Source organism: Ranitomeya imitator, chromosome 7, assembly GCF_032444005.1.
Source record: "Ranitomeya imitator isolate aRanImi1 chromosome 7, aRanImi1.pri, whole genome shotgun sequence".
NCBI lineage: Eukaryota > Metazoa > Chordata > Amphibia > Anura > Dendrobatidae > Ranitomeya > Ranitomeya imitator.
In genome coordinates this window covers 151,484,426-151,498,099 of record NC_091288.1, presented here as the reverse complement: position 1 = coordinate 151,498,099, position 13,674 = coordinate 151,484,426, and the positions used below count along the sequence as shown (strand labels likewise).

The 13,674-nt window shown below is 42.5% G+C and overlaps 1 protein-coding gene across 4 annotated transcripts in view; it reads left to right on the top strand.

The window, feature by feature from the left end:
- The window catches only part of MYO1B (myosin IB), a 274,243-nt gene that overhangs the window by 205,588 nt on the left and 54,981 nt on the right, over window positions 1-13,674 (top strand). For all 4 annotated transcript variants that reach the window (XM_069733898.1, XM_069733902.1, XM_069733899.1 and 1 more), the window contains exons 16-18: window positions 1,073-1,273; window positions 1,803-2,029; window positions 4,644-4,844. In XM_069733898.1, coding sequence (XP_069589999.1) covers window positions 1,073-1,273; window positions 1,803-2,029; window positions 4,644-4,844 — 629 coding nt within the window. The remainder of the gene's footprint in view (window positions 1-1,072; window positions 1,274-1,802; window positions 2,030-4,643; window positions 4,845-13,674) is intronic.

Below are 13,674 nucleotides of genomic sequence, written 5' to 3'. Positions count from 1 at the left end.
GAGATAAAAAGTTGTAAGCAATTGCTGGCCCCCACTGGGAAGCATTTTAAACTTTTTTTAATAGCATAATTTCTTTATCCCTATTCTTGCTTTCTGTTTTACTGCTTTTGTAAAAAAAAGAAAAAAGGATAAATACACTAAAAAGTCCATATCACATGGGCTTCTGTCACTTGGCAGTCCTCACAGCAACTGTTACGCAACCCATGTCCAACAGATTCAGTTGCAACTTGTGTTGAAGGGGTTTTCCTACAAACAAAGTACTTTTCATTAGATCTTGAAATAAGTTCTACAATTGAATGTGTAAAAATGTTCCCTTGCCCCTGCTAGATACTGTGTAATGGCCGTATGTTCTCTACTACATGTTCGGCACATACTTCCTCTTCTGGCCAGGGGCTGTGGTATACGTCACTTGTGATAAGTGAGTATACAGACAAAACAGAAGGGGCTCACAGCTACTGCTTTCTGAAGTTACACATTTCCCTGCCTAGTTTATCACAGGAGTGAGTGTTTCTGCCACATCACCAGTTGCATGAGTGCAACATAAACCAAGTCGGTGACATATAAGCTCAACAGCTACTAGAGCTCCTACCTCACTGACTTGATTTATGATGTGCTCAGGGGACTGGAGACACGGCAGAAACTCTCACTCCTGTGTAACCCCAGGCAGGGAAATTTGTTCTCTTCAAAAGCAGCAGCTGTGAACGCTTACTGTTTTTTTCTGTATTCTCACTTATTGACCTATGCTCCCCCCTGGCCAGATGCCGTTATGTGCTAACCATGAATTGGAGCAGTTTTGCATGGTCAGACACTGCACATAGCATAGCAGGGGCACATTTTATAAGATTATGTCAATACAGGGACAACTGTTTTTTAAGAGGTTTATTTTCACACAATTGTTGAAGAAAAATATTTAGTCCTATGCACATGGAAGACACTACAAGTGTCACACTATAAATGGCCATCAAACAAAATCCTCTTCTCCTTCCAGTGGATATAAAATGTTGCATTTTGCGTTTTGAAATTTAATGCTAAATCTGGTATTTGCTCATTGTAATCACTCATAAAACTTTAGAACCAGAATGGGATCCTGGCCATGTTGGATGAAGAGTGCTTACGACCAGGCACAGTTACTGACGAGACATTCTTGGAGAAGCTGAATCAGATTTGTGCCACTCATCAGCATTTTGAGAGCCGAATGAGCAAGTCATCTCGTTTTCTGAATGACACCTCTCTGCCGCACAGCTGCTTCAGGATTCAGCATTATGCTGGCAAGGTACCGCGGAGAACAATTACCTATGTTCTTATAAAATATTTAGACGACTATATCACGTAGGGCAGCTGATGGATGACTTAAGATGTCACTACTAATCAAGAAGGAAATAAACTGGAAACTTTGTTGCTTACTTCAGTGCAGGTGTATCCTGTACAAGAGAAAAGTTAATTGAAAAGGTCTCAATTATTTAAAAATGGCTTCAAAATAATAAACGATTTTACTTGCAGGTGGAGTTTTAATGTTGCTCCGCTGGTTTAGTAGGAGAGCAGCTACAGGGAGAAAATGAAGCTTTATTCTCCCTGTAGGCTCTCGCTTCCACTCATTGAGGCACGGAGCAGTGACGGTGACTGCTCACTATACAATCAGTGTGCGGCTCCCCGACTCATTCACTGACAGCCTCCTCTGCACACACGCTGCAGATAGGGGAAAAAAGGTCCAAATCTGTAGAAGGAGGCCTAAACACACATTATCCAGTTTGTTTGTTTCTTTTTTTATTGAGAAGAATTGGACATGTATATTTATTTTCCAGGTCATGTACCAAGTGGAAGGGTTTGTTGATAAGAACAATGACTTGCTCTATCGAGACCTTTCTCAAGCAATGTGGAAGGCAAACCATGCACTTATCAAAGATATGTTCCCAGAAGGCAACCCAGCCAAGATAAATCTCAAGAGGCCACCAACTGCTGGCTCCCAATTTAAGGCTTCAGTGTCCACTCTGATGAAGAACTTGCTTACAAAGAACCCCAATTATATCAGGTAAAGGCTGCAGTTCTGTCCCAATTTTATGAAAAGTTTTATGGATTAAATGTAGACATGTTCCATACTCCTAAGTCTGTGTGCAAACAGCATCTTTTTTTTTTCTCAGGCAGGTTTTGTCTGTAGCCTGTAAAAAAAAGCATAAAAATGAATGCATATATGCCCAGCAATGTCACAATAGCTTGCAGTGCATATGTCTGTTCATGTGTCAGGCTTCCAAAGATGTGAAGTGGCGAAAAGGAAAGATATATATATATATATATATATATATATATATATATATATATATATATATATATATATATATATATATATATATATATATATATATATACCTTTTACCTGCGGATTTCTAAAATCCGCTGTGGAAAAATCCGCAGAGGTCCATACAGATGTATTGCTCAATACAGAATGAGCCCCATATATTGCTCCATACAGAATGAGCCACATATAATGCTCCGCACAGCATGAGCCCCATATAATGCTTCATACAGTGTGAGTCCCATATATTGCTCCATACAGTATATCATGGGCCCATATAGTCCTCCATACAGTGTAATGAGCCCCATATATTGCTCCACACAGTATGAGCCCCATATAATGCTTCATAAAGTGTGAGCCCCATATACTGTTCCATACAGTATGAGAACCATATAATGCTCCATACAGTATCATGACCCCATATAATGCTCCATACAGTATCATGACCCCATATAATGCTCCATACAGTATCATGACCCCATATAATGCTCCATACAGTATGAGCCCCATATAATGCATCATACGGTATGATCCCGATGTATTGCTCAATACAGAATGAGCCCCATATAATGCACCATACAGTATGAGCCCCATATATTGCTCCATACAGAATGAGCCACATATATTGCTCAATACAGAATGAGCCCCATATAATGCTCCATACAGTATGAGCCCCGTATAATGACCCATACAGTATAATGACTCCATATAATGCTTCATACAGTGTGAGCCCCATATATTGCTCCATACAGTATGAGCCCCATATATTGCTTCATACAGAATGAGTCCCATATCATGCTCCATACAGTATGAGCCCCATACAGTATGAGCCCCATATAAAGCTTCACATAGTATGAGCCCCATATAATGCTTCATACAGTATAATGTGCCCCATATATTGCTCCATACAGTATAATGACCCCATATAATTCTCCATACAATATGAGCCCGATATATTGCTCCATACAGTATATAATGGGCCCATATAGTCCTGCATACAGTATGAGCACCATATAATGATCCATACAGTATAATGACCCAATATAATGTTCCATACAGTATTATGAGCCCCATATATTGCTCCATACAGTATGAGCCCCATATAATGTTCCATACAGTATATGGTTGGCCCCATATAATGCTCCATACAGAATGGGCTATATATAATGTTCCAGTATATGATGGGCCCCATATAATGCTCTATACAGAACAGGCCCCTTATACTGCCCCATACAGTATATGATGGGCCCCATAGAATGTTCTAGTGTATGATAGGCCCCATATATTGCACCAAACAGAATGGACTTCATATATAATGGAGATGCTCCATGCAGTATATGATGGACCCCATATATGATGCTCCAGTGTATGATGGGCCCATATAAAGCTCCATATATAATGGACCCCACATATGATGCAGTATAGGATGGGCCCCAGTATATGATGGGCCCCATATAATGCTCCATATAAAATTACATTTTTGTACCAGGAGTGTCATAAGGTCACCCAGACGCAGTGTGAAAGACTGGTGGAAAGCATGTCAAGACACATGAAAGCTGTGATTAAAAATCATGGTTATTTCTCAAAATGATTTCTGAACTCTTCCTGAGTTAAAACATTATTATTGTTATTTCTAAATGATTATGAACTTGTTTTTTTGCATTATTTGAGGTCTGCAAGCAATGCATTTTTTTGTTATTTTGACCATTTCTAATTTTCAGAAAATAAATACAAACTTTAGTGCTTGCAAATTCGGAGACATGTCAGTAATTTATAGAATAAAAGAACAATTTACATTTTACTCAAAAATATACCTATAAAGAGAAAAATCATACACACTGAACATTTTGCAGTGGTCTCTTAATTTTTGCCAGAGCTGTATAATGGGCCCTATAGATGATGCTCCAGTGTATGATGGGCACCTTATGATGGTCCCACCTCTCCTCGCTGGCCACTGCTCTTCTCCGGACTCATCAGTGTTGCTGTCTTCCGGCTTTCTGCACTAACTATTTAGGCAGAGGATGCACACTAGTCACGTCATTGCACCCTCTGACCTGTCAGTCAGAGGACACGGAAGACGCCCTAGCGGAGGAATGTGGAGACGCAAGTATCGCAACTGTTAAAGCCCTGAGCAATCGGCGGGCGCCCACTCGTGGACACTGGCATAGGGCCAACCCATATGCGCCCGTATCACCAAGGGCGAGTGTGTCCCCCTGCCTGCTCAGGGCCCCGGCACTTGCCCAGGTGCGCCGGGTGCTGGTGCTGGCCCTGGCACATACCATAATATGGTCATTCCTTCTTTATTGGACTTAATTCAGTTAAAACTCTTAATTGTTTTTTTGGATACTTTCAGGTGCATCAAGCCAAATGACAAGAAAGCTGCCCATATATTCAATGATGCCCTGGTGCGTCATCAAGTGAGTTACCTTGGCCTGCTGGAAAACGTCAGGGTGAGACGGGCCGGCTACGCCTTCAGGCAGCCGTACGAACCTTGTTTGGAAAGATACAAGATGTTGTGTAAACAGACGTGGCCCCACTGGAGAGGGCCGGAGAGGTGAGCATGTCCCACAGTCCGTATTTACTGTACCTTGTGGAGTGTCGAGGTTCCTGTAATGCCCATAATGTCACATAGTGCCTTATATATGGTACAGCCGTGGTTATCAGCGTCTCACTGTACATTGTGGAGTGTCGAGGCTCCTGTAATGCCCATAATGTCACATAGTGCCTTATATATGGTACAGCTGTGGTTATCAGCGACTCACTGTACATTGTGGAGTGTCGTGGATCATGTAATGCCCATAATGTCACATAGTGCTGTATATATGGTACAGCCGTGGTTATCAGCGACTCACTGTACATTGTGGAGTGTCGAGGATCCTGTAATGCCCATAATGTCACATAGTGCCTTATATATGGTACAGCTGTGGTTATCAGCGACTCACTGTACATTGTGGAGTGTCGAGGAACCTGTAATGACCATAATGTCACATAGTGCCTTATATATGGTACAGCTGTGGTTATCAGCGACTCACTGTACATTGTGGAGTGTCGTGGATCCTGTAATGCCCATAATGTCACATAATGCCCATAATGTCACATAGTGCCTCATATATGGTACAGCCGCGGTTATCAGCGACTCACTGTACATTGTGGAGTGTCGTGGATCCTGTAATGCCCATAATGTCACATAGTGCCTTATATATGGTACAGCTGTGGTTATCAGCGACTCACTGTACATTGTGGAGTGTCGTGGATCCTGTAATGCCCATAATGTCACATAGTGCTTTATATATGGTACAGCTGTGGTTATCAGCGACTCACTATACATTGTGGAGTGTCGTGGATCATGTAATGCCCATAATGTCACATAGTGCCTTATATATGGTACAGCTGTGGTTATCAGCAACTCACTGTACATTGTGGAGTGTCGTGGATCATGTAATGCCCATAATGTCACATAGTGCCTTATATATGGTACAGCTGTGGTTATCAGCGACTCACTGTACATTGTGGAGTGTCGTGGATCCTGTAATGCCCATAATGTCACATAGTGCTTTATATATGGTACAGCTGTGGTTATCAGCGACTCACTGTACATTGTGGAGTGTCGTGGATCATGTAATGCCCATAATGTCACATAGTGCCTTATATATGGTACAGCTGTGGTTATCAGCAACTCACTGTACATTGTGGAGTGTCGTGGATCATGTAATGCCCATAATGTCACATAGTGCCTCATATATGGTACAGCCGCGGTTATCAGCGACTCACTGTACATTGTGGAGTGTCGTGGATCATGTAATGCCCATAATGTCACATAGTGCCTCATATATGGTACAGCCGTGGTTATCAGCGACTCACTGTACATTGTGGAGTGTCGTGGATCATGTAATGCCCATAATGTCACATAGTGCCTTATATATGGTACAGCCGCGGTTATCAGCGACTCACTGTACATTGTGGAGTGTCGTGGATCCTGTAATGCCCATAATGTCACATAGTGCCTTATATATGGTACAGCTGTGGTTATCAGCGACTCACTGTACATTGTGGAGTGTCGTGGATCATGTAATGCCCATAATGTCACATAGTGCCTTATATATGGTACAGCTGTGGTTATCAGCGACTCACTGTACATTGTGGAGTGTCGTAGATCATGTAATGCCCATAATGTCACATAGTGCCTCATATATGGTACAGCCGCGGTTATCAGCGACTCACTGTACATTGTGTAGTGTTGTGGATCCTGTAATGCCCATAATGTCACATAGTGCCTTATATATGGTACAGCCATGGTTATCAGCGACTCACTGTACATTGTGGAGTGTCGTGGATCATGTAATGCCCATAATGTCACATAGTGCCTTATATATGGTACAGCCGCGGTTATCAGCGACTCACTGTACATTGTGGAGTGTCGTGGATCCTGTAATGCCCATAATGTCACATAGTGCCTTATATATGGTACAGCTGTGGTTATCAGCGACTCACTGTACATTGTGGAGTGTCGTGGATCATGTAATGCCCATAATGTCACATAGTGCCTTATATATGGTACAGCTGTGGTTATCAGCGACTCACTGTACATTGTGGAGTGTCGTGGATCATGTAATGCCCATAATGTCACATAGTGCCTTATATATGGTACAGCCGTGGTTATCAGCGACTCACTGTACATTGTGGAGTGTCGAGGATCCTGTAATGCCCATAATGTCCATTAGTTTAACAAGCAAGGAGACAAGTGGAATAAAAGTGAGAAGCGACCTCTGGGAGGAGGAGAGAAGCTTAGAATTTCACTGCTGGCAGAGCAGATTAGCAGTCATACTTACCAAATGAATGACTGAGGAGTCCAGCACCTTTCCTGCCATGTTGTACTGAGGCTTGTGCAACACCATCAGACCTGTAAGGACCCTCACCCATGTAACCCATCCTGCTCAGCTGCTGCTTGTCTGTAACTGGTTGTGGATCAGTGTTGACAACAGGCAGTGCACGGTGCACAGAAGAGACACTTGGTGGCCATAAATTTAGAGAATGGTTTTTGGTCATGAGTAGAATATACATTTTTATAGTAACTATATTTGCAATCTAATAAGTAAAAGTTTGTTGAAATGACTGAACATTTTATATCCACAGCAGCCATACCGTAGTCTCCTACATGTGATTATTATCATGGAAATAACATGTGAACCAGACATGTGAACAGAGCCCAACGCTGCCATGTTTGTGCGGAGATCAGAGAATATAATCAACAGTTACAGGAGACTTAAAGGGAACCTGTCAGCAGGTTTGGCTGATAAGGGATACAGCCATCACCTTTCAGGGCTGATATATAGCATTCTTTATTATGCTCGCCTGCGGGGTGGCCCGGTCCGATGGGTGTCACTTGGTCGGGCACCTCCCATCTTCTTACGATCCCCCGATGTCCTGCTTGCTTTGTGTGGATGACGCGTCCTTTCGTCATCCACACCGGCTCCCCAGCATCGTGCTCCTGCGCAGGCGTACTTAGTGCCTTGCGAAAGTATTCGGCTCCCTGGAACTTTTCAACCTTTTCCCACATATCATGCTTCAAACATAAAGATACCGAATGTAAATTTTTAGTGAAGAATCAACAACAAGTGGAACACAATTGTGAAGTTGAACAAAATTTATTGCTTATTTAAAATTTTTGTGGAAATTCAAAAACTGAAAAGTGGGGTATGTCTCTATCAGTTTTGTACATCGAGAGACTGAAATTCTTGCTCATTCTTCCTTGGCAAACAGCTCGAGCTCAGTGAGGTTTGATAGAGATCATTTGTGTACAGCAGTTTTCAGCTCTTTCCACAGATTCTCGATTGGATTGAGGTCTGGACTTTGACTTGGCCATTCTAACACCTGGATACGTTTATTTGTGAACCATTCCATTGTAGATTTTGCTTTATGTTTGGGATCATTGTCTTGTTGGAAGACAAATCTCCGTCCCAGTCTCAGGTCTTTTGCAGACTCAAACAGGTTTTCTTCAAGAATGGTCCATTATTTGGCTCCATCCATCTTCCCATAAATTTTAACCATCTTCCCTGTCCCTGCTGAAGATAATCAGGCCCAAACCATGAAGCTGCCACCACCATGTTTGACAGGGGGGATGGTGTGTTCAGGGTGATGAGCTGTGTTGCCTTTATGCCAAACATATCGTTTGGCATTGTTGCCAAAAAGTTTGGTTTTGGTTTCATCTGACCAGAGCACCTTCTTCCACATGTTTGGTGTCTCCCTGGTGGCTTGTTGCACACTTTAAACAACACTTTTTATGGATATTTTCAGAAATGGCTTTCTTCTTGCCACTCTTCCATAAAGGCCAGATTTGTGCAGTGTATGACTGATTGTTGTCCTATGGACAGACTGTCCCACCTTAGCTGTAGATCTCTGCAGTTCATCCAGAGTGATCATCCGTGTTTGAGACGAAAGTTTAGAGGGACGACCGGGTCTTGGTAGATTTGCAGTGGTATGATACTCCTTCCATTTCAATATGATCGATTGCACAGTGCTCCTTGGGATGTTTAAAGTTTTGGAAATCATTTTGTATCCAAATCAGTCTTTAAACTTCTCCTCAACAGTATCACAGACCTGCCTGTTGTGTTCCTTAGTCTCAGGGTTTTGTTTGAACACAGAGAGCATCATGAAGACCATCACAGAGCAGGTTAATTTATACGGAGACTTGATTACACACAGGTGGATTATATTTATCATCATTAGGCATTTAAGACAACATTGGATCATTCAGAGATCCACAATGAACTTCTGGAGTGAGTTTGCTGCACTGAAAGTAAAAGGGCCGAATAATATTGCACGCCCCACTTTTCAGTTTTTGAATTTCCACAAAAATTAAATCTAAGCAATAAATTTCGTTCATCTTCACAATTGTGTTCCACTTGTTTGTTTTCAACAAAAATTTACATTTGGTATCTTTGTTTGAAGCATGATATGTGGGAAAAGGTTGAAAAGTTCCAAGGAGCCGAATACTTTCGCAAGGCACTGCATCTGCCCTGTCGAGGGAAGAGTAAAGTACTGCAGTGCGCATGCGCTGGGGCTCTTTGATCTTTCTCGGCACCTGTTCACTGCAGTACTTTGCTCTGCCCTCAACAGGGCTGATAAGTACGCCTGGGCTGGAGAGCGATGCTGAAGAGACGCGACATCCACACAAAGCAAGCAGGAGGGTGACATCGCAAGAAGAAGGGAGGCGCCGGACCCAGAAGAGCGACACCCCTCGGACTGGACCGCCCCGCAGGGGAGTATAATAAAAGCTATATTTCTTCTCTTATAGGTCAGGTTGGGGGCAGATATACAGCATTATACAATACTGTAGATCAGCCCTAAAAGGTGATGGCTGTATCTCACATCAGCCAAAACTGGCGACAGGTTCCCTTTAAAACATTTATTTTTATAAAATGAGATCCAATCCTAATTTTGCCTTGAGTATTTTTCCTTATAAGTTTGATCCATTTTTCCTGATTTGCTCCAGATTTGTGCTTCTTGCAGACCTAAGAGAAAATGCCTGATACCTTGCGGTGGGAGTAATGACATCAGTTTATTTCCTTGACATAATGTCGAGTTTCACATTCCTGTGTAATGTCTTCTACCAGTTGACGTGTTTTTGCTTGTTCCAAGGTGCAGAATGTCAGATGTGAGTAATTTGTTCTGTCTGGCTGAGGCGTTTAACACTGTCAGTCCTTGTAATCCCTGCTGTCATTTGTCAGTGACTTATCTCCTGTACTCTGTGAATTAGGTGCATTTATTGAGACCTTATTGACATTATTCCCAATGGCAGGAACTAGTGCGGCTGACTGAAGGCTTTATACTCGCTGTATAGGAGCATAATAAGGAATTCTGTCATTGGAAGCAATCACAGGACTATGTGATCCGCAGATATTCTTCAGCACTGTGTAAGCTGCTGCTTGTGATCAGTACGGTGTTGGCCTATCGGAAGACTTCCAGAACTCATTATTCACCTGGGAATGGTCTGGTTTGCTCTTTAGTTTTTCCTCCCCTTGTTCTAAGACCCAGAACCTTTTTTATTTTCTGTCTTACACAAATATATGAGGGCTTATTTTGTGTGTTCTGCATTGTAGTCTTTGCATTTATTGGGTGGTAAAAATGACCTGATTCTCCATGTCAGTACGATCACATCAATGCCATATTCTATTGTCCAATTTTTACTATACATTTAGTAGTGAAAAAAATTCAGATCTTTGTAAGAAGAGAAAAAAAAAGGTTGACATCCATTTTTGAGGAGGCTGGAGGGATTTACAGCAGCATTTTAAAATAGTTAAACTGTGGTGATCAGAGAAAGTGCTGTTATTCTGTTTCAGCCTGGTTACCTGCCTGGTATGAGCTCCTGAACAGGCTTCATACATTCCTTATTGACCTATGACGAAAATGTCATGACATCATAAGTAGTTTATGTAGTTAATGGGTTTAGCCCCTTCATGACCTTTGACATACCCATACGTCATAGTTGGAAAGGAGTTCCCAACCTTTGATATAAGGGTACATCATGACCATTGTGCACCACTCCTGGGCATTTTAACCCCCAAATGCCACAATCAATATTGATTGCAGCATTTAGAAGGCTGGGGGACAGAAGGGGCTCACTCTCCCATCTGACCAGCGCCCCCCACAGCGCCATCGTGAGGGCCTGATCATTGCCATGGCAACCTGAGATCATCAGGAGCATGGTCTAAGAGGCTTCTGTCAGTGTAGCACTGACCGGTATAATGGATTGCAGTACTGCGGCATTGTTATACATTATACCAGTGATCCGAGAACGAAAAGATAGTCCTTCTATGGGACTTTGTAAAAAAGAAAAAAAAAATACAAGTATTATTAAAAAAAATCAATAAAGAAAAAAAGAGTACACATATCTAGTATTGCGGCGTCCAGAAATAAAAGTTCTAGCTCTCACCACTCAGATGAGTCCTGCGGCGGTGACTTCTTCTAGTGGTGAGAACAGCCCATAGCCTGACAGTAGTACAATGTTATGTGCTGACCTGCCAACCACTCTGCACATCCCAGATGCCACCTGTCACCACTCGGGCTGTTCACTGGGAGTAGTGACAGGGGGAGTTTGTAACTCCGACCTCTGGACTACATCAAAATGGTGCCTGGTGCCCCACACAGCTGAGAACTGGACAGCTCCGAGGGCTTGCCCAGTTCACAGCTGGAGGTAGCCACAGCTGCCGTGTATAAATGTTGTGCTCAGACAAGACACTTACACACTATCAAATAAAAATGGCAGCCCACAGTGGCTGCAAAAAAATCTACTAAATAATACAAATGTTCAGGGTATGTGCACACGTCAGGATTTTTTGCAGAAATTTTCCTGACAAAAACAAGACATTTCTGCCAGAAATCCGCATGCGTTTTTACCGCGATTTTACCGCGAATTTCATGTGTTTTTGACACGTTTTTGGTGCATTTTTTGTGCGTTATTTCCCAAATGCATAGAATTGCTGGAAAAACGCAGAAAATCCGCAAAAATAATGAACATGCTCATTTTTTACCGCAATGCGTTTTTTTCACGGAAAAAAATGCATCCATGTGCACAAAACATGCAGAATGCATTCTAAATGATAGAATGCATAATGTATGCGTTTTTAATGAGTTTTTATAGCGTTTTAAAAAACCTGAACGTGTGCACATGGCCTCAAACAGGACAAACATTCTTAATGCATAACTAAAAATCCGTACACATTCCCTTTTAAACCAGCCCACCTACGCCTTGTCTTTGCACATCAGCCTTCAGATAAGCACTTTCTCCAGCTGAGTAACATGATCAGGTCCTTCAGCCTCTGTGCAAGCTAAACAGTGGAGCAGGGATCTGATGGCTCTCTGCTCCGGGAGCAGTGTGGAGAGCCGCGCAGAGCACTTCGCACATGACTCCCTGTGGTTTCCAATGTAGCCTGACAACTGGTGCCTTGTGCGACTGCTCCAATCGCACATAGCTAAGGCCAGCCATGCAAGGGGCACACTGCTCAGCATGCTCTTCTGTGGTTTTAAGTATTGAGAAAGGATGGGCCAAGGTCTTTTTTAAATCCATGTAACTATGAGAAGGCTCTAATCACATGGACCCCTTCCCAGGTCAAAACATGTGGTTTTTCCTGAAGAAGAAGTTACATACTTGAAATAAACCACTGCCTTACTCACCATACTGAGATATACAGTTAGGTCCATATATATTTGGACAGAGACAACATTTTTCTAATTTTGGTTATAGACATTACCACAATGAATTTTAAACAAAACAATTCAGATGCAGTTGAAGTTCAGACTTTCAGCTTTCATTTGAGGGTATCCGCATTAAAATTGGATGAAGGGTTTAGGAGTTTCAGCTCCTTAACATGTCACCCTGTTTTTAAAGGGACCAAAAGTAGTTGGACAATTGACTCCAAGGCTATTTCACTGACAGGTGTGAGCAATCCCTTCGTTATGTCATTCTCAATTAGGCAGATAAAAGGCCTGGAGTTGATTAGAGGTGTGGTGCTTGCGTTTGGACGGTTTTGCTTTGAAGTAAACGTGCGGTCAAAGGAGCTCTCCATGCAGGTGAAACAAGCCATCCTAAAGCTGCGAAAACAGAAAAAAACCATCTGAGAAATTGCTACAATATTTGGAGTGGCAAAATCTACAGTTTGGTACGTCCTGAGAAAAAAAGAAAGCACTGGTGAACTCATCAATGCAAAAAGACCTGGGCGCCCACGGAAGACAACAGTGGTGGATGATCGCAGAATAATCTCCATGGTGAAGAGAAACCCCTTCACAACAGCCAACCAAGTGAACAACACTCTCCAGGAGGTCGGCGTATCAATATCCAAATCTTCACTGCACGGTGCAAGCAACTCATAAGCATCAAGAATAAAAAGGCTAGACTGGACTTTGCTAAAAAAAAACATCTAAAAAAGCCAGCACAGTTCTGGAAGAACATTCTTTGGACAGATGAAACCAAGATCAACCTCTACCAGAAAGATGGAAAGAGAAAAGTATGGCGAAGGCGTGGTACAGCTGATGATCCAAAGCATACCTCATCATCTGTAAAACACAGTGGAGGCAGTGTGATGGCTTGGGCATGCATGGCTGCCAGTGGCACTGGGTCACTAGTATTTATTGATGATGTGACACAGGACAGAAGCAGCCGAATGAATTCTGAGGTATTCAGAGCCATACTGTGTGCTCAGATCCAGCCAAATGCAGCAAAACTGGTCGTCGTTTCATACTACAGATGGACAATGACCCAAAACATAAAGCCAAAGCAACCCAGGAGTTTATTAATGCAAATAAGTGGAATATTCCTGAATGGCCCAGTCAGTCACCTGATCTCAACCCAATTGAGCATGCATTTCACTTGCTAAAGACTAAACTTC